Source organism: Ictalurus punctatus, chromosome 18 (genome assembly GCF_001660625.3).
Source record: "Ictalurus punctatus breed USDA103 chromosome 18, Coco_2.0, whole genome shotgun sequence".
Taxonomy (NCBI): domain Eukaryota; kingdom Metazoa; phylum Chordata; class Actinopteri; order Siluriformes; family Ictaluridae; genus Ictalurus; species Ictalurus punctatus.
The window spans coordinates 13,748,666-13,775,961 of NC_030433.2; the positions used below are offsets into that span (position 1 = coordinate 13,748,666).

At 38.4% G+C, this 27,296-nt stretch overlaps 1 protein-coding gene across 4 annotated transcripts in view; it reads right to left on the reverse strand.

Annotated features, from left to right (window-relative positions):
* The window catches only part of nrxn2a (neurexin 2a), a 462,873-nt gene that overhangs the window by 284,779 nt on the left and 150,798 nt on the right, over positions 1-27,296 (reverse strand). For all 4 annotated transcript variants that reach the window (XM_053688023.1, XM_053688021.1, XM_047161856.2 and 1 more), the window contains one exon: positions 2,318-2,619. In XM_053688023.1, the coding sequence (XP_053543998.1) occupies positions 2,318-2,619 (302 nt within the window). The remainder of the gene's footprint in view (positions 1-2,317; positions 2,620-27,296) is intronic.

The following is a 27,296-nucleotide window of genomic DNA, read 5'->3' on the forward strand; positions in this document are numbered from 1 at the left end:
ATCCAAAGATTCCTTGACGCTTTACTTAATCATAACGTGTGTTAACATCTTCCACTTGGATAGCTTTCATTATTTTCAAAAGCCTAGCTCCTTTAAAGTGACTGGCAGCTCTTTGTCATTGCTGCTCATGTATAGATTGAGAGAAGAAATCCTTCAGAGCTCTAATAGCACAAGCATTTACACTGGCTGATGAAGTTGTTATGCTCCTTCACATGTTGGTCCATAAATGAAATCAGTTTCTATTACCTCCTTTACCCCCGAGCCTGCATGAGCTCGTGCTATTAGGTGGACAGCATCCAAAACAGCCTGTAGTCTTGCTGAACTGGAGCACCTGTGAGGCCATCTGATCCCAATTAAACCAAGACCTCACGCAGTCCGTCTCTATCACACACAACGCAGCTCCAGCCATGAGCATCCGGCTGGCTACAGAGCCATGTGATCAACACACACACACTCACGCTTTCTTGCACTGTCTGTGCAAAAGGCAACCTACTGTGGACAACAGCTGCACTGCGTTGGAAGTTTGAACATGAATGGTGATAAATGTCGGAAACAACTGTGTGTGCAGCTATGCCTGCAATCTCCATCCTGTTCTCTATTCCAATTCCTGCTGCCGTCATTGCAGTAATTTGCAGTTCGCATCTTCTTCCAAAACAGGAATGACCGAGGTGGGACTAGATGATTGGAGATGAAAAACTGAAGAATAATATGGAGGACCAAATTAATATATTTGATTTATGACTCCTGTCCAATTTAATCACCTGTCACTCATCTTTGGTGGGTGGTGGTCAAGTTCCACCAGCATGTCTAATAACATGTCTTACTCCATGTATGGTCTCAGTCATGTTTAGAAAAGGGTCCAAAGATCTAGATAGTAATTCTGGAAGTAAATCTGGAATTCTAAACCAGATATCCTCCTGAGGTCTACATAAACCTAGCTATGTGCCATGGGTAATGGAGCGTTCAAGTCATGTCGGAAAGATCATATTTACGAGTCGAATGCACATGAACGGCACCACAAAGTCGTAATTACGAGCGTGAAACTTTGGATTTTCTTTGAGCTCCTGGGTTTCCGAGTTAGGGGTGTGTTAGTAAGAAAACATGGTGGGATCAATGGATGCAACGTCCGTAGCTGACGGTAAATTTGTTGAAATTGAATATTTACTCGTCTCAGAAGCTGATTTCAGAGGAACATGACAGAGGAAGAGGGCGAATGAAAGAGAGATAATAAAAGTGTAAATAAAATATAATCCACACTACTCATGGGTATATAGCAGTGAAATGTTCTTTGTCAGGATTTTATATTTACAATAAAACAAGCTAACTGCCTGCACAAAGTATGATAGCACTGTACAATTACGATATAACAAGTAACGATAAAGTTTACAGTGGCTTGATACATTGATTAAAAATATAAAAAGCAAAATACACCTGATGTGCATTCTCTGTTCTTCATTTTCTATAAGTAGCATTTTTTTGTAGTTAATTAAGAGAACCATCTTGCTCTGATCAAAGTGACAAACGTACCTGTCGTTTTAATTACGACTTCCCAACTCGTAAATACGTACTTCCCAGGAGAACTTGAACAGTAAATTTAGTTAATATAGCTAGATTAGCATTCCAAATGTGTGTGTGTGTGTTATTATGCTGCTATTTTCCACACCTGAGCCATCTCAGCTTCAGATGCTCCATGTACACTTTTCTGGTCACAAGCTTCAGGATCTTGATTGAGTTCTTCACACTTCTTTATATATGCACTTTTAAACAGTGTCTTTGAACAGGAGAACATTTTTGAACAACACGTTTAGCTTTTCGGAGCAATGTATAGTCACTGTAATGAAAATTCCAGCATTGTTTTTAACAGTGGCAATTAAACAAGATAATCTCGCATGTTTGACAACGGGCTATGGTAAATATTCTGTGGTTGGTAGTCAGTGTGATTCCCATGTCTTCTTCCTGTGAAAGTAGATGGTTCATGGCCACATATAGCAGTGAAACTTACCTATAGCATATAGCAGTGAAACTTGCATTCTTGGCTACATAGTAACTATCATTACTGGTCTATGTTGATTACTTCAGAACATAAACCAATGAAGATCCCATCCCCTGATTGACTGAATAGTATAAATCTGTCTATATATACAGCATGCGCGTAAGTGTGTGTGTGTGCGTTTTCGATATGCAACATTGCGACTGTATATATTTTTTGTCTGTAGAAGAGCACTGTTAGCTTCCATCTTAGTTAAACGTTATGCAGATGCTATAGGCAACTGTGTGATATTGTGAGATGCTGTAACATTCCCCAGCTTAATTCTACCTGGCGCAGGTTGCGGGCGATGCGCACGGCGTGCCAGACGTTGTCGTTAAACTTGCTCTCAGATGGCTCCACCAGGGCTTCGAAGGCGCCCGAGCCCAGGTTGATGACGAGGCACACGGCGCCACTCTTCAGCGACAGGTTGACATAATCGGCCCCCTTTCCTGTGTGCAGTAGCAGGCCATTTCGCTGGACCGTACGGAACGATAGCGTGATATCATCTGAGCTGCTCTGGATAGGCGTCTGAGACAGGTTGTAGCTGAAGAACTCGCTGCCCTTGAACGTGGCCACTGACTCGGTTCGCCCTTCACCGAGAGAGAGAGAGAGAGAGAGAGAGAGAGAGAGAGAGAGAGAGAGAGAGAGAGAGAAATGGAGAGAGAGAAAACGATGAGTTTTAAAATAAGCGGCATGCTCAGATAACAGCTGCAGCTAAAAACATGGAGGGATTTTCCTCTTATCCCTCTGCTGCTGTTATTTCTTCTCCATAACACGTTGTCAAAGATTCTCTCACAGTCAAAGCAGGGGAAATGACACTGCATATGTACGATCGTAATGGCCCTGTTATGTGAGAGAGGTTTAATTGAATTAAAAATAATCACTAGTTCCTTATTAAAAGCAGAAACCATGATGGATTTATGAGGAACATAACTCACTTTATATCAAATATGGATTGCTAAAAAACAAAATCACACATCTTTAGCATTAAATAGTGTTCATTCATCATGCAGATGACATAGTACAAGCACTGATACTCAACATAAATAGTAAGTGCTTCCAGTCAGATGCCTTTTAACCATATGTGATGATAATGAAAACATTATAAAATCCTGACAGTGAGGCTTATGTCCTGTGATAGATTGGTGTCCCATCCAGGATTGTATTCCTGGCTTGTGCCCAGTTTTGCCAGGATAGGCTCCAGGTCCATTGTACCATTAACCAGCTACTGAATCTGAATGAATGAATGAATGAATGAATGAAGACAGTATGCCCGATTTGTGGGCAGTGACACATCATGCGAATTGTTCTAGATTTAAGAGGCTTGAAAAGTGGTTAAAAAGCTTACAAATACGAGTTTAGGTCATTAAGGAACACCATGATCAACTGTGATGTAACAATACTGTACAGTGCCTCGCGGTTTTGCGATCACAGAAATTAATGCAAAATCAAGCAAACCCGACAATATTTGGAGGAACTTGAAATTTTTCAAAATGACTGCAGAGTTTTTGTAGATTTGGGCCAAGATGTGACATCATAATAACATGCATTCAGTCAAAGCCTTGTACAGACTGATTATATACACAACTATATTGTAACTGATCTCTATAACCAAGATAGATAGTTAGATAGATAGAGTTGTGAAAAAGTATTTGCCCCATCCTAATTTCTTCTGTTTTTGTGTGTCTCTCATACTAAATAGTTTTACGAAATACAACATAAAACAAATTATCCAACACCTACCACTCATGTGAAAAACTAATTGCCCCCGTAAACTTAAAATCTGATTGCATCCCCTTTAGCAGCAATAACTGCAACCAAACTCTTCCGATAACTGGAGATCAGTCTTTTTTTAGAAGGACGGCCACTTCTGGGAAGGTTCCCTACAGTGCTGAGTTTTTCCATTTGGAGATAATGGCTCTCGCTGTGGTCCTTTGGAGTCCCAGAGCCTCTGAAATAGCTTTGTAACGCTTCCTAGACTGATGTATTTCAATCACCTTCTTTCTCATCATTTCTGGAATTTCTTTCAATTTTGGCATAGTGTGTTACTGGGTAAGACCTTTTAACCAACCTCATGCTGTTGAAAAAAATTCTATTTAAGTGTTGATTTGACTGAACAGGGCTGGCAGTAATCCATCCTGGTTGCATCTAGTCCAGCTGAATCCTATTATGAATGCAATTTCATAGATTTGGGGAATTAGTAATTATGGGGATAAATACATTTTCACACAGGCCCGGTAAACTGTATCGTGTGTTTACTCAGATTGCCTTTGTTTTATCTTAGATTTTGTTTTAATTTCTGAGATCTACACAGAAACAGAAGAAATCAGGATGGGCGCAAATACTTTTTTCACAACACCGTCGACAGATTCAAGCAGCAAATTACAGAGTAAGCACACAAAATAAATGATGTTAGACATTAACTGTATATTCAGTTCAATTTGCTGTCCTAGTAAAACACTTGCTAACAACAGTGCTTTAAACAGACACCTTTTAAGCTTTTGTTAAAACTTGAGGTTGTGATTTTTAGGCTCTGAGTCTAAGATTATGTCTTGGACTCTAACGCATGTGATAAATCTATAAAGGATGGATCTGAAAAAGCTATTATGTCAAACGCTCTGATGACGATCATGAGTGCAAACATTTATCCAGAACAGAATCTAGACCTGAACCAGTCTAATGTCACAATATCCTGATCTGAGCTCTACATGTACCCAGGGTAATGACAGTGTCCTGTAATATACTAACATGAGCTTCTAGTTTAAGTTATAGGAGTTTTTTACTGTACATGCTAATGCAATCTGGGACTTTTGTTAGTGAGTATAACCAGCTATCAATAACCAAAAACAGTGTTGTTGGAGACGTGACCTCGTAAAATTACAGATGTGCAATGACTTATCAAAGCGTCACTGAGTACAGAATAATCATCTAGAACTGGTTCCACAACAGCTGGAGCTCAAAACACAAACAAACAAACAAACAAAAAACATTTAACAACTGACATGCACATGCATTTTGTGTTTTAAGAAGGTTTAGACTGTAAGAATTGAGGAGCCATGTAGAGGAAAACAAAACACCCCATCATTTTTTATCTTATCCACACATTCCTTAAAGTGAAAGAGTGCAGGAAAAGTACATCTTGTCTGCTTTTAAACCTTGACAGAGAGCCAACTCTGGTTACATTTAGCTCAAAAATGGGCCAAATAAAAGGGGTTCTCCTGTAATTTGGCACAGAGGTGTCAAGAGGTGTACAACAACTCCTACTCACTGTTTCGTCTGGCCAATGTGCACCAATTTGGGCAAAATAGCCAGACAGATATGATCTAAACTTTGACAAGATGCATTTGGTCCAGAAAAAGTGCATTTACTTTAACAATGTGCTATCTCTTGGATTTGACAACTAGAGCACTTGCTTCTTTGGACACTAAAATACAAACCAAGCGGACAAGTAAACAGTATCATTGCCCTAAACCAGCCTCTAATTTTGAAAGAGCAACACTAAATAAAACAAACAAACAAACAAACAAACAAACAAAAAACTGTGAAATAGCTGGAGAAAAACAAAAAAATTACCAAGGGAAAGGTTAATTGAAATACGCGGCAGGTTTAGAGCCAAAAATTAATAGCTCCCCCAAAAAAGCCTGAAAATAACTATGTTGTGTGTTTAAGATAAGATTCCAAACAGAAACACACTTTGTAATATTCACACACCCGAAACAACATCAGCAGAAAGTAGCAAGGAGAGCTGGGATATGCAATATAGATGCTAATTTAGGAGCTCGAGAGCTTTGTTTATATAACCATTGTATGAAGGAAAACAGTAATATGGATTGCAAAAAAATAAATCTGCCAAGGATAGCGGACTAAAACTAGGTGTGTGCTGATACTATTTTATCAAATTACTATTGTCACACAGAGTGGATATATAAAAAGTCTACACACCCCTGTTAAAATGGCAGGTTTTTGTAATGTAAAAAAAAAAACCCGAACCTTTTCTGCCTAAATTGTGAAATTGCCACCTATAAATTCAAGTGAAAAAGAGTAAGAATCATTTTAGGGTAAAAAAGAAAAAAGAAAGAATAAACATTTGACAACCTGGTTGCATAAGTGTGCACACCCCTAAACTAATATTTAGTTGAAGCACCTATCACAGCGTTCAATATTTTTGGGTAAGAGTCAATCAGTTTGGCACTTCTTGACTTATATATTGCCATTCTTCCTTGCAAAAGCGTTCCAACTCTGTCAAAATGTCTGGGCATCTCCTGTGCACAGCCCTCTTCAGGTCAACCCCGTAGATTTTTGATTGGACTTAGGTCTGGACTCTAGCTGGGCCATTCAAAACCCTTGATCTTGTTTTGAGGGAGCCATTCTTTTGTTGATTTGGAGGTTTACTTTGGGTTGTTGTCATGCTGAAAGGTGAAATTCCTCTTCATCTTAACTGTTTCAGCAGAAGCCTTGAGGTTTTGCAACAAAATCTGGGAGGGTTATTTAAAAATGTATTCTGTTACAGTTACAAATTACTTCCTAAAAAAAATGTAGTCAGTAAGATAATCCAAGCATCACAATATGAAAGTAGTGTAATGTGATTACTTTTGGATTACTTCAAGGTCACATATGTAAATAAAGTCAAGAGAAAAGCAATATGATCTAAAATACTTTTGTTTATCTCTTATTTTAGAGCTTAAGACATGTTGAACGTTTGGATTTGTTTTAATAAAATAAATAAACTTGTTGCTCATGTGAGCCATGAGTGGCAAGAGAGAACCAGAACTATAATCATACAGCTGTCTATATTGTGTTATGTAAAAGATGATTTTTTTTGGTTTTAAATGGAATAAAATTTGTAATCCTGATAGTATTCCCATGTGTATTTTTTGTTGTTGTTTTTTTTACAAAATGTACCTGTAATCTGATTACTTTGTTTTTTGACGTAACAGTAATGGATTACAGTGACCAGTTTTTTGTATCCTGATTACTTAGCGCCGTTACATGTATTCCATTACTCCCGAAGCCTGACCAAAATTGATTGGTATTTGAGGCTATTCATTATTCCTTCCACCTTGATTAAAGCCCCAGTTCCATCTGAAGAAAAACAGACCCAAAGTATGATGCTGCCACCATCATTCTTCACCGTGGGGATGGTCGCTTGGTATTATAGCCAAAATGTTTGGTCTCAACAGAACCCAAGGCATCATTTCACATGGTTTTGGGAGATTCCATGTATTTTGTTGAAAGACCACCCTACCACATGAAAAATTTGGGAGATTGTTGTCACATGCATGGGGAAAGAAGTTCTTTTGCAGAAATTGCTGCGATTCTTTTAGCAATTCAGCTATTAGCAATTAGCTAAAAAGCTAAATTCCCTGAGCAGTTTTCTCCTGATCTTCTCATCAATTCTAGAGGGACGTCCTGTTCTTAGTAGTGTCATTGTCATGCTATATTTTCTCCACTTGTCTTTACAGTGTCCCACAGTATATCCAATACCTTGGAATATTTTTGTAACCCTCTCCTGATTTATATTTTTCAACAATAAGATCCTGTACCTGCTTTGTAAGCTTTTTGTGGCCCATGGCTTTTCGAGTTGGATGTACTGTAAGGAGATGTCAGGAAAATTCTGTAGGAACAGCTGTACTTTATTCGGGGGTAAACAGTCACAATAATTGATGGCAGGTGTATACTAATTAGTATTTAACATGAGTTTGAATGTGACTAGTTGATTCTGAACACTGCAGCATAAAGGGTGTGCACACTTTATGTAAGCTGGGTATTGGAAGTTTTTTGTTTGTCTTTTTTCCATTAAAACGTTTCTGGTTTTGTCACTTGGTTTTTATATGTTGCAATTTCACTATAATAGTGAAAATGGTTCTGAAATTATTTAACTCAGTTTCAGTATTTTTAAATCACAAAAACCTGCCATTTTTACAGGAGTGTGTAGACTTTTTTATATCCAATGTATTCAGTTTTTGGGCTGCTTTCATAGCTTTCATATATGTAAGGCAGCCTGGGAAAACCCTTCATAAGGTGAAACTATGACTAATATATTAGTGAAACTTAACTGCTAATGTATTCTAGTACAAATAGCACCATTCTTTTTTTTTGTTCTTTTTTGCATGTGCCATAAAGTTTTTCATGGGCATGAATGGACGGATATGAAGCTTGAAGGACAAACAAAGACCATGTCATTAACATGAAAGTATAGCACTGAACAATGCAGTTACAGCATCCTTAGTAACTGCCTGGTCAGGGTCATAATGGTTTAATTTAGGCTACTAGATTGTTTATATTTTGGGAAACGGAACCGACTAAATTCGTATGAAAATATAATTATAAAAACAGCCCCACTACCATCTCTAGTTAAGACCAATTATGAACTCGAGTGATGTAGCTGAAGTTGAGGAACTGAGGAAAGTGTTTTTCAGGTGTATACTGGACAAAGTCATAATTCATAAGTAGGCCACACCTGCTTGGAAATCTGAATACAGATACAGGTATTTGGAGCACTAAACAGATACAGTCTGATGTACAATCATGCGTACAATTCTAGCTTTTAAATGTCTGGTTACCACCAAACGTGAAAAGATAGAAAGAAACTGAATTTAACAGACATATGTCCATCTTGCTATGGCATGTAGCGATCCAACAACTTGATCAAACCCTGGTATTCACTATGTGAGAAAATTACAGTTAGCTAGCAAGGTTTTAGATATTTTTAGTCAGACTGAATGTTTTTTATCACCACATTTATCAACATAACCTTTGCAGAAGGATAGCCTAGGCAAAGTAAAGGAAAAACATTCCCACATTGTTTTGATGGAAGTCTTTTTTGTCGACATCCAATGGGGTTACCCAGACCACCTTACATACAGTATATCATTAGATCAGGTAATGTATAGACCCAGTCCCTTGCTAACTAAACCAGATTTTTGTTAAGAGAAATCCAGCACACTACTGCAGTGTGTCTTCAGTGAACTGGAGTGAGAGCAAAGCCAAGCCAGGTGTAATCTTACGAGTGTTATTACTCCCTTTCAGTGGTTTTCTGTCTTAAAAATAATGCCTTGCCCTCTCCTAGCTCTCATCATGCTCCGGCCAGCTGAGTCCAGAGCAGAGACCGAGACAGACATGTCCAATTAGAGCGGCACTTCCTCTAGCCTCCCACAACAGTCCAGCCAAATCACTGAGGGTAGATGGACTGGAGTTCATCTCTCTTTTACCTTCATCTGTGTGTGCGTACGTGTGTGCATGTGTGGAGTGGACTTCATCTCTGATTCACCTGTGTGTGGGTGTGTGGGTGTGTGTATGTGTGTCTGACAGGTGGTTGGCATGTCTGTCACTCTGGTTGCTCTGTAGAGCGGCGGAATGGAGTCTCCTCTCAGAAAGAAATTTCAACAGCTGATTAAGTCTGGGCCCTGAAGCTGCTGAAGCCATTTACTTTGCAGATTAAACACACACACACACACACACACACACACACATGTAATTTGAACAAGATACAGACAGAGGAAACTGAGTATCTTGTATTAGAGCTATATATATATATATATATATATATATATATATATATATATATATATATATATATATATATATATATATATACACACACACACACACACACACATATATACACACACACACACACACACACTATTGTGGATGATAGCTTCACAGTTCGCAGATATTAATAATTAATGATGTTTCCATTTCCACTCGGCAAAAAAGAAATATCCCTTTTTCAGCATACTGAATTTTAAAGATCATTTTGTAAAAATCAAAATAAGCTTTACAGATCTTTATTGAAAAGGGTTTAAACAATGTTTTTCATGCTTGTTACATGAACCATAAACAATTATTGCACATGCACCTGTGGAACAGTCCGTAAGACACTAACAGTTTACAGGCGGCAGGCAATTTAGGTCACAGTTACAATAACTTGGGACACTAAAGAGACCTTTCTACTGACTCTGAAAAACACCAGAAGAAAGATGTCTAGGGTTCCTGCCCACCTGCGTGAACATACCATGGGCCTGCTACAGGGAGACATGAGGACTACAGATGTGGCCAGAGCAATAAACTGCAATGTCTGTAATGTAAGATGCCTAAGACAGTGCTACAGGGAGACAGGAAGGACAGCTGATCGTCCTTGCAGTGGAAATTTACATGTAACCATGTGTCCCCTCAGACGTGATCAAGATCTTGCAAATGCCTTAGTGGAAGAGTGGAGTAACATCTCACAGCAAGAACTGACAAATCTGGTGCAGTCCATGAGGATGAGATGCACTGTAGTACTTAAAGACTACCACATGTGGACACCAGATACTGACTGTTACTTTTAATATTGACCCCCCCCCCCCCCCCCCCCCCCCCCCCCCTTGTTCAGGGACACATTATTCCATTTCTGTTTATCAAATGTCTGTCAAACTTGTTCAGTTTACGTCTTGAATGGTTTTAATGTTCATACAAATATTTACACATGTTAAGAAATATGTTGGAAATAAAAGCAGTTGAATGTGAGAGAGTGCGTTTCTTTGTGGTGTGCCAAAAGGCATCTCAGATTGCACAATGCATCGAATCGTGAGGTGGATCTGCAAGAACAGTAGAAGAGCACATTGGGTTCCACTCCTATGAGATGACTTTTGGCTCACCATGGTTATAAAGAGTGTTTATTTGAGTTACCGTAGCTATTATCCTTCGACCTCTCTCATGTGCATGAATGAGCCTGATTTTGTTGTTGGTAGAGAGATCGGCGATCTTAGACCTCATAATATGACACGATAATCAGTGAGCGATTTAGTGCCAGTGTGACCAAAAGTGTTGATGACAAAGTTCTGGCTGTGTTCGAATTATTATTTTTTTAATTAAAAACTAAGAGCATGAACACTGCAAAAATACTTTATGAAACTCACAGAACAGCTACAACTACGGTAGTGGCAATGGTGAAACATCAGCAAAAATACTTTTGACTATTACTTACTCGCATTAATAAATGTAATCTTACCAGCCTACATACCCCTCGTACCTGGCCCTAAACAAAACACTGCACTTATGGGACAGAAAAAAATATCCTTATTACCTCAACCTCACTTGGGCATTCCATGTCGTCCTCTTTTACCCAGCCATGAACGGCTCTGAACTTTCCTTCTCCGCCTTTTAAAACACATATCATTGCTACTATTTTGCAAAGGGCTTGTTTCTGTTTATGCAACTCGATATTGTGCACAAGCCCAGGTCACGCTGATTGATGCCATTAGCGGAATCATTTCTTTAATCGCTGGTCTATTGTTAGAGGATCTTCATCGTATAATTTGATATGGAGAACATGTTATTGCACAATCTGTATTAGAATTCAGCCACGATTTCACTGGGATCATTTCATACAGTGTGACAAGCAATAATCTTAAATGAACATTGAAATTGCACCGCAGTATAAATCAGGCTTTAGTCGGGTGTATAAAAATGGTGTTTCATACTGCAGTAGTAATGAATTCAGAACACACACGCATACGCACACTTTGTCCGTAATTTGGTTTGATATGAAGGGCAGCATAAACACTAGCTCCAAATGAAATGCATATAGTCTTAATTGCATTAGGAAGGAAATGAAGCAGAAGGGGTAATGCAAGGTTTCCCTGAGGAAAAAATGACAGCAGGCGGATGGCCTAGCGCTCTGTCTCGCTGGTTATTACTGAATGACGACCTTGCCCACTAAGCACACAGCTGGTGATGTCATCAGTAGTGGGCGTAACCCCATCATGACTAAGCCCATCATAATCAGGGGACAAGGCTAATTGTGTAATCAGTTCAAAAATCATATTTGAGGCTATGGTCTGAGTATTCTCTGTGCGCACTATATCTAATGCGGCACTTTAAAGGTCATAACTGTCTGGAACATCTGCAAATTCAAGTGGCCTGATGCCACTGCTGCTGTACAGAGCAGAATAATAGAGTCCAGTTTTATGTCTGTAGAACATCTGTTGTATTGCTGAGGCATGAATACAGCAATGACGGCTCATCCATAGGGGCAGACGGATCAGTGGACAGGACAATTACTGACAGGGATGCCAGGGTCACAGCTTTTACGCCAAATTGAGCTCGTTTAAAAAAATACTCTATAGTGCCAAAATCATGTTTTACAGCATATATTTGGAATGAAATATAATACATTTCTACGAACAACAGCAAACTGTAGGTTCTATAATGCAGAAAACAATTTCTATTGTAAGATACACTATACAGCCAAAAGTATGTAGACACCTGACCATCACCCATATGGTTCTTCCCCAAACTGTTGCCACAACTTCCACATAGGAAGTCTTCGTATGCTGTAGTATTGCAGTTTCCCTTCACTGGAACTACGAGGTCACGCATGTTCCAGCATGACAATGCACCTGTGCATGAAGCGAGTGCCATAAACACATGGTTTGCCAAGGTTGGAGTGGAAGAACATCGACTGGCCTGCACAAAGCCTTAACCATCTAGCTAACTTCACAAACAGCAGCTATTTGACTAGCAGCTAGCCAAGTAACAATTTATGTTACTGTATATAAACATTATATTATGCAAACAAAACCAGTAGTGAGGTTTGATAGTGCACATTTGATAACTACTATTATAATACTTTGCTATATTTACACTCTGTAAAAGAATTGGCACATTCTAATTTAGCAACATTTGCTAACCTAACTAGATGGGGCACTGAGGTAAACTGACTCAGCCAGCTAAGTCAGTTAACGTGGATAATGTTACCTTTCTAGCAGTAGCTACTGCAGTATTTGACAAGTAGATGGCAAACTAGCTAACAATAAGTTAGTTATTAGAATTTACAATTAAAACCAGTAGCCAAACAATAGTTAACATTAAGCCAACTATCATAGTTTGTTTTTAAAACCATTATGCAGCTACATTGAAAATGTAATTTTAGTTTCATTCATTCATTCAATTTCATTGAATGTTGGTTTCCTGTTTATAAACTGTAATATGTGTGTAAATATTATATCCACCCAATTCTGCAATTATGTTATAAAGTCTGTTTTAAAGAATATATAGCGATGTGTAATAAGTCTGTAAGTCTATATCACATTCAGAAAAAAAAAAAAACTTCACTATTCATATATTATACCACTATTGCATTGTCAAATCTGATTAGTCAAATGATGCTGATGTTTCTGTAACAGCAGCCTGATTCACATAAATGGAGTAAATAAAGTTCTGTATAACTGTTGAATGGTGACTTTTACAGTAAAGAGATGTTTATTTAGCATTTTTGAAAGGAGACTTCAGTGTCAGTATGTTGTACAAATCAGAACTAAAGCTGTAACTCTATGTTTACTAGCGATAGAAACTCTTCTCAGTAACCATGGCAAGCTGAATTGTATTTTTTTTTTTTTTTTTTTTATCTTTAAATAAGTGATGCTAGATAGAAAATGGTTTATATACAGTTTATAGCTTTTTATATTCAGCTTATATACAGTTTATTGCGGTTTATAGCTTTTTATAGCAATTTATATACAGTTTATGGCTTTTTATAGAAGTTTATATACAGTTTATAGCTGTACATAGCTTTTTATAGCAGTTTATATACAGTTAATAGCTATATATATAGCATTTTATAGCTGTTATACAACTTACAGCAGTTTATAGCAGTCTATATACAGTTGATAGCAGTATATAGCATTTTATAGATGTTTATATACAGTTTATCGTTGTTTATAGCTGTTTGTAAAAGTTTCTATACAGTTTATGGCTTTTTATATACAGTTTATAGTGGTTTATAGCTGTTTATATACAGTTAATAGTTGCATATAGCTTTTCACAGCTGTTTATATACAGTTTATAGCTGTTTAAGCAATAACAGGAACCACCTTGTTACCCAAAAAGATTTTTTTTAAAAAGAAAAAAAAAAAAAAAAAAAAAAGATGTCACTCAATGAAAATTGTCAATGTTGACAAATTGCTATGGTATAAGAAGAATAAAATACTTCTGTATGTGCTGTAATAAGAAAATAATCAAAGTTCAGGATTGTAATAGTAACTCAGTTTTGTGTTGGCCACATCCTACCACCCCATCATCCTGTAACAGCATGCCACGTCATGATTTTCTCCTTAATTAAAATACACTTTTTACTTGTTTTTACTTGAGATAATGAAGTAATTATTTTCTTGGGTGAAATTTTCACGTAATTGATGTTATAGCCGTGTGTTTTTTTTAATGCTAGCTGATCAAACGGTTGCTAATATTAGGCACATACCGGCTTCAAACTGTGTATGAGACAAGATTTATGTACAAATAAATAAATAAAAATAGACTAATAGACTACATCATGAATGTTTTGTAGCCTAATATACAGTATAAGACAGTGTGAATTTTACATGTTTGTACTTACTAAGGCTTTTAATTAGTGAAATTGAAATATAAGGATAAATAAATCTAAATACATCCAAAGGGAAAACATTTAAATTGCAAAAATTAAAATGGAATTTATTAAAGAATTGCGTAATGTTCCCCGGCCCTGCAGTATCTAACAGTACAAAATTTCTTTATCTTCGAAAGCCATTCACCTGGAGCTTTAGAGTGCAGACTTGCAAATAGGTTACCTCCCTGAACCAGAGACGGTCAGGCAGAAGATAATCTCTGTCACAGGTCACCGGCCTCTCATAAATAAAAGTTAATGGGGGGGTCAAACAAGGTTTAGCACTCGCTTCTTGTAAAACAACATGAAATGCTAGTGCATTTGTAAGCTCGGTCTTGACTTGTGGGACAAAAACAGGCTAGGATGACTGTTTCTGAAATGTCACTGAGTTATCTCACAGAGCTACATCAATCACCCCAATGTTACTACTACTGTAGCAGGAGCAACATTTCAGGGCATAAAAGAAAGCAGTTTTACGCATGTAGTCCCAAGAGAGGATTGTTATCTGCAGCAAAGCGCTCAAAATGAAAACATGCAGTTATTTATATTCGGAGAGAGTGCTGGATGTCAGATGCTGTAAACAGATGTCAGTCACTGTCTGAGAAACCCAGGAAAAACAATACACTAAAAAAAAAAAAAAAAAAAAAGAACGATAATGAATCTAATAGCAGTGCTGAGTTGCACACTTCTTTCTTTCTGTTCGTGACTCATCAAACATGGAGTGCAAACAAATGCAATGCCGCTTTCCTCCCCAAACCCTAAGAGACGACAACTTCTCAGGAAAGAACTTTCAAATGTTTTGACATTTAGAGATGAGGGTTTTTTCTTTTTACGCCCAATGCCGTGAAGCATGCAGAGGACACAAATGGAAGTGACAGCTTTCCAATTGCTTATATATATATATATATATATATATATATATATATATATATATATTATAATGAAATGAATGCATTCATTGAACAGCTGTGTAATTCTGAGCAAACATGAAGCTATCCACTGGCACAGATGAAAGAAATAAACATATGAATGCAATGATGCATGCATAGAAGATATGCCACAAGTACATTCAAACCCCACCACCCACTCTCTCTGTGTGTGTGTGTGTGTGTGTGTGTGTGTGTGTGTGTGTGTGTGTGTGTGTGTGTGTGTGTGTGTGTGTGTGTGTGCGCACATGTGAAGATGATGATGGGAGAACGGTCACTTCACCTCCGAGCACTGGGTAACGTGTTTTTTTGTGTGGTGGTGGTGGTGTTGTTCTGTTTTGTTTTTGGGTTGTTGTGTTTTTTTTTGTACCCAGAAGAGCAACACAAATGACATTGGCATTCAGGCACACACCAGGGTTCTGAACGTCTACGGAGCCTTAATGGATCTTCATGATGGCAGTCCGGAGGCGGAGAAGGAGCTGCTGGAAAAATGTCTTCTCTAACAACAGAGTCGTTTTCCATCACAGAGCTAAAATGTGACAGGGTTCCTTCTCTTGAACGCCTTTAAATTCCCTGACAGCTCCCTGACTTTAAACATATTGCAATTTCCATCACTCCTCTAAACGCTGCTTCAGTGCTGAAAATCATATGCAGCTTTTTAAGGAATGCCAAAAATAATGATTGTGTCAGCATGAGGCTGAAACATCTAATGACTCTTAAATATGAAATCAAAGAACGCTCTGAGAGCATCGGTTTTCTCAGCGTGATGGGAGATGGGGCACGATTCTTGTCATTGCGCTTGGTGCATCAGTTCTGCATGGGAAAAGAACACACAGTGATAGAATCTCATGCGGCAGAGGGAAAGTTATTTTTTTTTGTTTTTGTTTTGTAAAAAATGTAAAATTCTCTGAAATTCCAGATGCCCTCGATATTTACAGCTGGAACACATTGGACTCAGATCATTTTTACAGATAAAGCTAGAAGATAATTTCCACAGCATTCCAAGTCTTCACAGAAGGGTGGGGATTTTGAGTAGCAAGGAATCCCAATCAGTTGACATGGAGGCATAGTGGGTAGCATTGCTACCTCACAGCTCCAGGGTTGCAGGTTCGATCCTGATCTCAGGGTGCTGCTTTTGCGGAGTTTCTCATGTTCTCTCGGTGTTTGCATGGGTTTTCTTCCAGGTTCTCAGTTTTCCTTTCACTATCCAAAAACATGCAGACTGGATATGCTAAACTGCCCCTAGGTGTGAATGAGTGTGTGAATGTTTGTGCATGGAGGCCTGTAATAAACTGGCATCCCCATCCAGGGTGAATTCCTGGATATGCCTGCCTGTCCAGGATGAAGAGGTTACTGAAGACTGAATGAATAAATGGATTCTCAATCAGGATCGACCCTTTAAACATGGAGCTCTACAGCGGCAACATTACCCACTGCGACACCATGACAACATGTTCTGGGTTTCAATCCTGAGCTCAGGTTACTGTCTGGGTGGAGTTCAGCATATTTCCCTAATGCATGAATTCCATTTTCACTGGAACTCCACGACTACATTTACTGCTGTATCTGCAACAACACTTTAATTCAAGATCTTTACCATCACGACCAGCCTGAAGTATGTGTTTCCAAGCATTCAGTCTGAGGAGCCACGCTAATTAACATGGACATGTCTAAGTGCTCCAGTTCATTCATTCGACTTCAATATTTTTTATTATTTTGGGAAAGACAACCAACTAAGTTCATTAGAAAAAAAACCATAGCAACCTTTAAACAAATATCTGCAGAAAGTGACCATGTTTGCTCAATGATGTTGCGTCTGACAGAGGAAGCCAATATCAGCTGTGGCACCATCAGGATTTGAATGTGTAATCTCCTGACAAAAGCCCAAACACTTCCCTGCTGTGTCACACAGTAGCCCACAAACTGGATTAAAACAAAAGATATGGAATGCATTCTGACATATAAACTGATAAGCACTGCTAAATCGCATATATTCATAAAGCACATTTAATCACATTAACAAGTTGGCCAAAGTGCTGCACAGTAAAATCTAGCTAATATGAATTAGAGTAACAAGGGTTTGATAACTCTTCTCCCAAACAGAATTTAAAATGCTGGATAAAATGCATACTGAGCATAGATTATAGAAATGTCCCCTTGCACGGATATATGATTTATCCCCAGGAGGAACACTGATTACATGATTACATTTAGATTTAGCATTAGCTTGCGTTTTTGCTGCGTTAATTATGCCAGCGGAAGGTCCTCTCAAGGATAGTAAGACTTCTATAATAAGTGAGTTTGAAGTAAACAGGTTTCTGTTCTTATCGCAGTGCATGAAAATCTATTGAAATCCTTGTTCAATCCCCACAAAAGCTACAAATGGTGATTGAGATTATGTGGAAGGAAAAAAATAAACATTTGGTCATTTTCTTGCTCTCAGAATTTATATAGTATTAAACTGTGTATACAGCTAATAGGGATGCTACCCAGAGTGAGAGTCATGGAAAACAAATTGTGTGTGTGTGTGTGTGTGTGTGTGTGTGTGTGTGTTGGTTGCCTAGAAAGTTTCCTTGTTCTTATGTTCTTATGTTGAGTACGCACACTTGTATCCAACCCATCCCCGCACCCCCACTTTACTGTCCCTTTGTTGCGGCCTGGGACCAAAAACTACCCACAGCGCAGCTAACCATGGCCCAGTGGTCGGAAACCCCTGATATTTGCATGATTGTCTGTATAAACCACGAGATGTTGCTATGGCTGAAATCTGACAAACAGCCAATAAAGACAGAAATTGACCAAAACTGGGTTACTTCCCCCCAGATAACATACTGTAACACCTCAGCTTTAAGACACTATAAATATGTCTCAACATAAATGTAGTTTTTCTTTACTTTTTTAATTCTACCCAGGCTGGCTTCCTGCGATGATCATGTTGGAAAGGAGCCAGAACTGGCTGCTCCCTTGCAGGGCAGTGGCAGCTCAACGGTTAAGGCGCTGGTTACTGATCAAAAGGTTGGGTTTTCAAGCACCGCCAAGTTGTCATGTTTGGGCCCTTGAGCAAGACCTTTAACCCTCTCTGCTCCAGGGGTGCCATATCATCTCTAACACCAGCTTCCTAACAAGTTGGGATACGTGAAGGAAAGAATTTTACTGTTTTAATGTGTATATGTGACAAAATAAAGGCTTCTTCTCATTCTGAATCTAAAGATGTCTAAAACCTTTCTAGTTATGTGCGATTTCCTCATACAATGATTATCACGTTTTGATCCAGTTGCTGGATAGCTACGTGATTACAGTAAATAGTGAAGTGTAGTGAATAAATATAGTGGACACAAGCCTAATCAGATGCTCCTGTGCCATAGTAGGAATAAAATCTTTAAGTGTAATTTTCTCTCTTCTTATTTCTGGAGGTAATCATACCTCAAATGCTAGACCAAAATGCTAGAACTTGACTTTTTTGACTTTGTCAAAAAAATGTCAAAATGTCCCCATGTGAAGGATAAGTAATGGTTACACAGATCTCCTTACAGTGGCCTCATGGCCTTCATCTTTCATCTACATGAAAGAATGTACTATAGTGTTAAATCTAAACCGAAACTTGGCTCCCTCCTTGTGCACCAGCTAGACATCAGGTTTCATAGACACAGCTGGAGCAATAATGCCAAACCAGATGCAGTGGCAGCCTCATTATTGTGCATATGCCAGCTAGCCTCATAGATAAGTTGATAAGGTGACAGTAAGCAATGAACAAGTGTCATGAGGACCAGATATCAGTCTTGCATAAAAGAAGCAACGTTAAAGCGCTTACAACAACCTGAGGTGTGAATGCCACCGCTCTGTGGTGATGCAGCGGAGAGATGAAACATGGAGATTCCAGCAGGGAGAAATGGCACCTTCTCTTCAAGTCATTAGAGCTCTGTCAGTAACCTCCACCACACAGAACAAACGAGTGTGTATGTGTGTGCAAATGTGTGTGACTGATTAGGGAGACAGAGGAGCAAGAGAAGCTAGTTGATGCCTCTGAGCTCAAAACAAGACGAGACAAGCAAGACAAGCCTCAGTGGCAAGGATTTCATGCTCCAAATTTTGATGAGTAAATTGTATGGATCAAGAAGGAAGAACGTTACCGGCGATGATTTTATTTTTTTTTTTATGCTGCTGTGAGGAAAGAATACTCCGAATCAATCTAGATGACCTCGGATGAAGAGCATTCGACGCCCAATGTGCACAATGCAAAAGCGAAAATGGAAATCGATGAACAATCAAATGTACTCATATACTAACACAATGAACATGAGTGTGCTCTGCTGTTGAGTGGATTCTAACTGCTCAGTGCAGACTCCCTGTTATTGGAAGTAGAAGAAAAAATAGACAGTAATCAAATGCTTTTTCCTTACGCAGGCCACAAGGGACTTATTATGAATAATGACAAAAAACGCTTCGGTCTCATCTTCTGGAGTCTGATTTTATTTCCTTCCTTCCTTCCTTCCTCTTCAGCAACTGCTTTATCCTGACATTTATGGCGATTATCCCCGGAACACTGGACATGAGTTGGGAAGATACCCTGAATGGGATGCCAGTTCAGGCTGACCTGAGCATGTACAGCAATATCTGTGAGCAAGGTCATTAAAAATGAGCACAAGGTGACATTGTGCACACAAAGGTATTTGCAAGTGAGGAGCAGTGAAATGAGTGCACAGAGAAACTGTTGAAACAGTTCAGTTGTGTGAGTACTGAGCTCTGACATACAAACGCTTCATTTAGACAGGGTCCACTCACTCGCAAATCAAGATACGATTCTGTCAATGACTGCTTAATTCTAAGCAATTACATATTTGTGTTTCGGTATTGGTATTAATGAGTATCAAGTAATATGTACTCATACTCAGTCTTCATGCATTCCATCCATCCATCCATCTTCTACCACTTACTCCTTTTCAGGGTCACGGGGAACCTGGAGGCTATCCCAGGGAGCACCGGGCACAAGGCAGGGTACACCCTGGACAGGATGCCAATCCATCGCAGGACACAATCACATACACACTCACACACCCATTCATACACTAAGGACACTTTGGACAGGCCAATCAGCCTACAATGCATGTCTTTGGACGGGGGGAGGAAACCGGAGCACCCGGAGGAAACCCCCGCAGCACGGGGAGAACATGCAAACTCTGCACACACATGGCCCTGGCGGGACTCAAACCCAATTAAAATATCTATAAAAAAAATATTTTAGCCATAACACTAATAGATTCACAGGGAAGCACGAATAAAGAGTAACATAGCGGATGACAAGGACAAGTAGGTGTGTAAATGAGCTCTTTGCAGATTTGAAATTGACTGTCAGCAAGCAGATCAGGTGACCTTTTGACTCATGAGAGCTTTATTTTTAGCCTCATTGATAAAAGGGCATTAAGCGACTTCACCGTACAAGAAGACTTCATCATCTGGTGTTGAAAGCAAATCTAGCCTCAAAGGCCAGCCAACATATGGTCACACACCTACACGATACATAAACACACACGTGATGTTCTCTAAGGACAGGAGTGAGTCATGGATCATGTGAAATTGCTAAAATTTGCAGATTAGGACACTGACCTTGGCAGCAACTCTCTCACTCCAACTCGTGACAGGCAGCCCATCAGAAAAGCTCAGATCAGAAAGCGCGCACTTTTTATTTACTATGCATTCAACATGCAGACAGATGCGAGCACCATAACAAGCAGTGCCGCAGGTTTTACAAGCTGCCTCCAGATAGGTAAATACAGAGGGGGATTAGGTGTAAAATCGTTAGCCATGTTCGGTTTGTAAATGAGGCGGATTACACTGCAATCGAGCACCCACGGCGTCTTCAAAAAACAAATCATGTGCGTCAGGTGGCTGACTGTGGAGAGGCACACGGATTGCGCCTTTGTGATATTCACAATCGTGATAAGATCTTGCCAACAGAGGGAAGCAGCTGCATACTTCAGAAAAAAAAAAAAAATAGAAGTTCACAATCAGATTATGGTAAATGAGCATGTGTCTGTTTTTCACTGCTGTAGATGTATGGGGACAACAGAGATGAAGATGAAGGGAGAAGGTAGGAAGGAAACAGTGAGCAAAGACCGATAGGGGAAGAAGGAAATAAAAGGAGAAATAAAAATGCAGTATGGCTTTTTCCTTTCCTTCCCCTAAGGCCATTTCAAGGACATGACATGGAAGCTTATTTTATCTTTATATTGTGTGTGACACACACACACACACACAGTATATATATATATACACACACACACACACACACACACACACACACACACACACATACACACATACACACACACACAGTATATATATATATATATATATATATATATATATATATATACACACACACACACACACATACACACACTCACACACACACACACACACACACACACACAAGTTATACACTTGCTCATTCAAGTAATCCAATCAGCCAATCATTACACATAAATTCATGCATAGACAGGTCAAGAACTTCAGTTAATGTTCACGTCAAACATCAGAATGGGGAGAAAGCATGATCTCAGTGACTTTGAACATGGCATGTTTGTTGATGCAAGCCAGGCTGATTTGAGGATTTCAGAAACTGATGATCCTCCTGGGATTTTCACGCACAACATTCTCTAGTTTATACAGAATGGTGCGAAACATAAAAGACATCCATTAAAGAGAAACGCCATGTTGATTAGAGAGGTCAGAGGAGAATGGCCAGACTGGTGCAAGCTCATAGCATGGCTGCAGTAACTCAAATCAGCACTCTTTACAACCATGCTGAGCAGAAAAGCATCTCAGAATACAACATGTCACACTTGAGACCATTCGCCTCAAGGTTCAATGTGTTGTGTGCTTTTCTGCTAACCATGGTGGTAAATAGTGGTCACTTGAGTAACTGTAGCCTTGTCACTATTAACACTAGAAAAATAACAAGCAAGACAGCGAGACAATGATAGATGAAACGAGGATATAAAGGCAGGCGAAAGATTTTAAAACTGTGCTGTCTTTCCCAGTGTACTACTTTGGCTGTGTAATTGTAACACAGTTGTCTAACATTATTGTAAAAATTGCATTTGTATAAAGTTATGCAATTTGCTGTGTTGAAATGGTCTAGAACTGTCATTGTACCTAAGGGCAAATTAGCACGTTGCCCTGTCAGTAAACTTTTTTTTTTTTTTTTTTTGTTAGGTAGGAGGAAACCGGAAAGCCGGAAGAAACTCGCATGGACTTAAGGAAAATATACGATACTCCACACAGACAATAATCCCAACTCAGGATTAAACCTGGAAATCTTGGAGCTGTGAGGCACTGATGCTACAGTACCACTGCACAATCATGCCAACCTTTTCACAAGCATAAAAGGAAATAAATTATTGTTTTTTAGGCAATAGTAGTAATAGTAGTAGTATTAGTAGTATAGTAGTAATAGTAGTACTATACTATAGTACACTATACTACTAATAGTAGTAGTTTTTTCTTTTCTTTTCTTTTTAAATCAATCATGATCATTTTTAATTCATTGTTTGGTCCAAAGTGCTATGAATTTCAGTTTTGGTATTTTCATTTTGTTGTATCAGGGTCATTCCATCTCAAGTGATCTAATGCAGGTTGCTCTACTGATTTTAATTTTCCAGATTTGCTTTAAATGATTACCTCTATGTATTGTCATCGCAAAACCACAGCTCTGTTTATGACACTATTCATTTGTAAAACATCCAACTCAACACTGTACTTCCATATTTGAATAAAATCTATTCACACATACCAACATGATAGATCAGGCTGGTTCTTTAAATCTGGCCCTTCATGGTCCACTGTCCTACACAGGTTACCTCCAAACTCGAAGACTACCTCTCTACAGTCATTTCTGATCAGCGCAGGAGGACGTGGTGGTTATGCATTTGACCTGCATTCATCAAGAAAACTCCACCACACTCCAAATAGCTCAGATGGCCTTGTGTGCTGCCTGTATGTGACTCTCTGAATCAGACAAACAGCTCTGCTCCCCTACACTGTTGACATTTTCATTTTCCTTAACTGTTTACAAAAAAAAAAAGGGGGGGGGGGGGGGTAGAAACTTTCACATATTTGTTCAAATGACAGGGCAAGACTAAGTGAAGTCCAGAACCTTATCACAGACACCTGCTCATGCTTCACTGCCTCACCTGTGATACACACAGGCCAAAGCTCCTGTAGTGGACTAGAGCAGTGATTAATCGCTATACCCATAATCATGCCCAAAGGTTTCACTTTAATTAAAAACAAAGTTCTGCTTTCATTATTCCAGTCAAATTGGATGTTGATAAGGACCTTCTTCACCCCACTCCCCTACTCCTTATGCCTGCATATTTTCCACCACATTCTTACAATATAGACAGGCTTTTTTTGTTTGTTTTTCATTTTTCTAATAGCTAAATAACTCGATGCCCACATCTTACCCTAATCTTAAAGTAATGCTGGGCTGTAATGTATAATTACATGTACAACACATCGCTATTGAATTCTCAAATCTAACTGGTTAGAAGGTGCAGCTCTGACAACAGCACCAGCTGCAAAGTTTATTTTAGTTCACTCGTCCATATATGTTCGTGATTCTATAGTAACAATGTATGCCAGACAGCCCCCATAACCTACAGCTAATAATAAACCGATTAAAAAAAAAAAAAGTCTTGTTATTTCACAAAGCAAAACATAAAATCACTGATATGGTGACGCTTTCTGTAAGGAGCTGTTCATCTATCTATTTATTTATTTATTTCTGGAAGTCTCTGGTGTCGTTCAGTAAGTTTTCCAAAATGGAAATGTGTACTTGTGTCTCAGAAACATGAAACTGTGGGGTTTTTTTTTCTTAACTTTGAGAAAGAATTTTTTTTGCTATAACGCAAGTGATAACAGGAACTAAGTTGCTTTATAAAAGTTCCAAAACATTAAATGCACCTATAATTGGTTTAAAAATATGACACATTCTTTAATAATAAAAAAATTGAATAATTTGCAAATTGCTGTGGTAAAAGAGTTTTTGTACATGTTATTGATAAATAAAAAACTAGAATGATAAGGGCATCAAACTACATTGTCATTGTTAACAAATGAAAAGATTAACAGATAAGATGAGATAAGATAAGCTTATTATGTTTTATTCCTTAGTTAAGGCTTGAAAGCAATGTTAAATTCTTTCAATGACATCTATGTTCAACAAAGCTTTATAGAAGTATTACGATTTTTAATGGAAATCTTTTGTGTATTTTTTCAGTATCTGTAAAAGAACCTCTACCACAGAACCTTAGAGGAAAATGGAACTAATTGGAATTGCTTTGTATTGTGTTGGAAAGTGTTGGTTGAAGCTACAAAAAACAAACAAACAAAAAAAAACTTTAGATCCACTGTGTCTCAAATCTGTCTCATCCTATGACGTTTATTGTTCAAGTCATTAGAGTACCCAAGCAGAAACCGTCGACTCTTTCCCTCTTTTCTCTTGTAGTGCAGCCAAATGTCCAAAGATGTCATGTACAGTATTCCTATTATCCGTATTCACAATTCCTTTCACCATAGGAACATGCCCCCCTCTCTTCAGCCACACAACATATGGATTTATACACACCAGAAGAGCTTGACAAGTAAGCCTGAGCAGTGTCCAGAGGCTTGTTTGCTCTGTAAACACAGGAGCTGATACTTCAGAACAAACGGCTAATCCACATGTGCGAAGGCATGAGATAGACAAGAGTGATGTGATGGGGTGAAGCATTAGTAAGTGCATTATGTCTGACTGTGTGAATGATCTGGTGTCCACTTGTCTATTTCTAAACTTTCCCATTACTCTACACTTAAAGGAGAGGGCAGTTTCAATATTAGAAGTTCTATTGAACATATTTATGTACTGTAGAGTATATACACATATTTATATTGAGCATCAATTTTATATACTGTATTTGAATTATATACACACATTATATACATTAAATAAACCCTAAATACAAATCTCAAAACTTGAAATATCAAAAATGTATGTAAACCTGGCAAAAGTTTTTAGGTTCTAGTGAAATAGCTACAGTGAGATTTTCTTCTTATTTGAATTTGAAACTCGTTAATTTTGACTTAACTTGATATTTTGACTTAGTAACTCGTTGTTACATGATATTATTTCATAGTTTTGATGCAGGAACTCATTATTTTGACTTAGTAACTCATTATTTTCACTTTGCCCTGTAGCCTACATTAATTGAAGAAAATGTCGAATTATACAGCATTTTCCCCTTTTCGCATAGCGTTTTTAAAAATGTATTAAATATATCATTTGAATGATATGCCAATGTAATTTACTTTTAAACCTGGCATAAGATTTTAGATGAACTCAAATGCATTATGTCACTGTGACCACATCCAGAATAATAAAAACACAATGAATCTGGGGTACAAAGTGTCTATCATGTGTCAAAGTCTTTTCCATAAAGACTGTTTAGTAGTGTCCTTACAGTAACTGCTATTCAACACTTCAGTTCAGAGTTACCCCACAAATGTCTGCTATGAGCGTTCTCCCACTGAAATTCACTAAGTAGGCATCCTGCCTTCAGGATGGACCTCCCCATACATTTTTCTAGCTGTTAGCATACAGAAATACCATTAGGCCAAACTGCAGCCTTGGGTCTAATACCTATTAAGCAAAAAGCTAGGATGCTGAAACTCTGGAAACAGCCCATTAATGTGCTAATCTACTCTAACTACATATACTTAGCGGGAAAAACTCATCCTTCAAATCTCTTCTTAATGTATGCTTTTATTTAAATGTACCATATTTTCCAGACTATAGGACATAATACAATTTGACAAATAGAATATTTCATTAGCATAAATGTCCATTTGTAAGTCTTTTTTTTCCCACTACCTCATGACTGTTTATCAGCAATAAATACAGTGAAATATTTCACTTTAATAATTAACCCACTTCTCAACAAAAACACAGTTGTTGTGCCAAACTGAAGACAAACTGAACCAGGAGACAGACAACTATGAGATATGCTAACTGAGAAGCACTTGAGAATCTTGACTTCCTGAGTGGTAATTACAGTTTGGAGAGCTATTCAAATGGATTTTTTCTCCTTGGAGGTCGGAAACTTCTGAATGCGTCATTAGTCCTTCTCCGTAATTGTCACGTAACGGGCGAGCAGGCAGATGCAAGTGCAGTTAAGAGCTTTATTTAAAGAGAGGCAGGCAGACAAATCCAAATCATGATCCAAAACGTAATCCACAGAACAGGTAAGGGTCTACAGGGGGAACTCCAGAAACAAATCAAGAAACCAAAAACGAGATCAAAACACACTGAAGCAAACACAGAAACAATGGCTCTGTAATGCACAGGTGGTGAATCACTGAGACAATACTGCGCTGGGAACAAAGACACACGAGGGGTTTAAATACACAACCTAATCAAGACTAGACACAGAACAGGTGAGACTTATTAGGGACACAACCAATAACAATATGGGGTGGAGACAAGACATAAACTATAACAAAACACGTGTACAAAGTAAACAAAAGTCTAACAACCCGGAAACGTGTGCTGTCGTGCTACGGACTGCTGAGCACCAGAACGACATATCCCCCCACCGAGGGCGCTTCTCTGACAGTAATGCTTTTACCTAAACAACATATACAGCTCAAAACTGCGATTTTAACATCTGACATAGAATCTATTGCTACTGTGAAAGAGAATTCAGCACCTGTTTAAGTTGATCCTCATACACAATTAGGTCTGTGTAAAACGGAGAGAAAAAACATATCACACACAGAGTAGCCCACTTTGAAGTATATAATATACAATATACTGGACACTACTGCACAAGATAAAAACTAAGCTAATTTAAGCTTTATTGTAATACATTAATTATAAGTTACTGAAGTAAACAATATT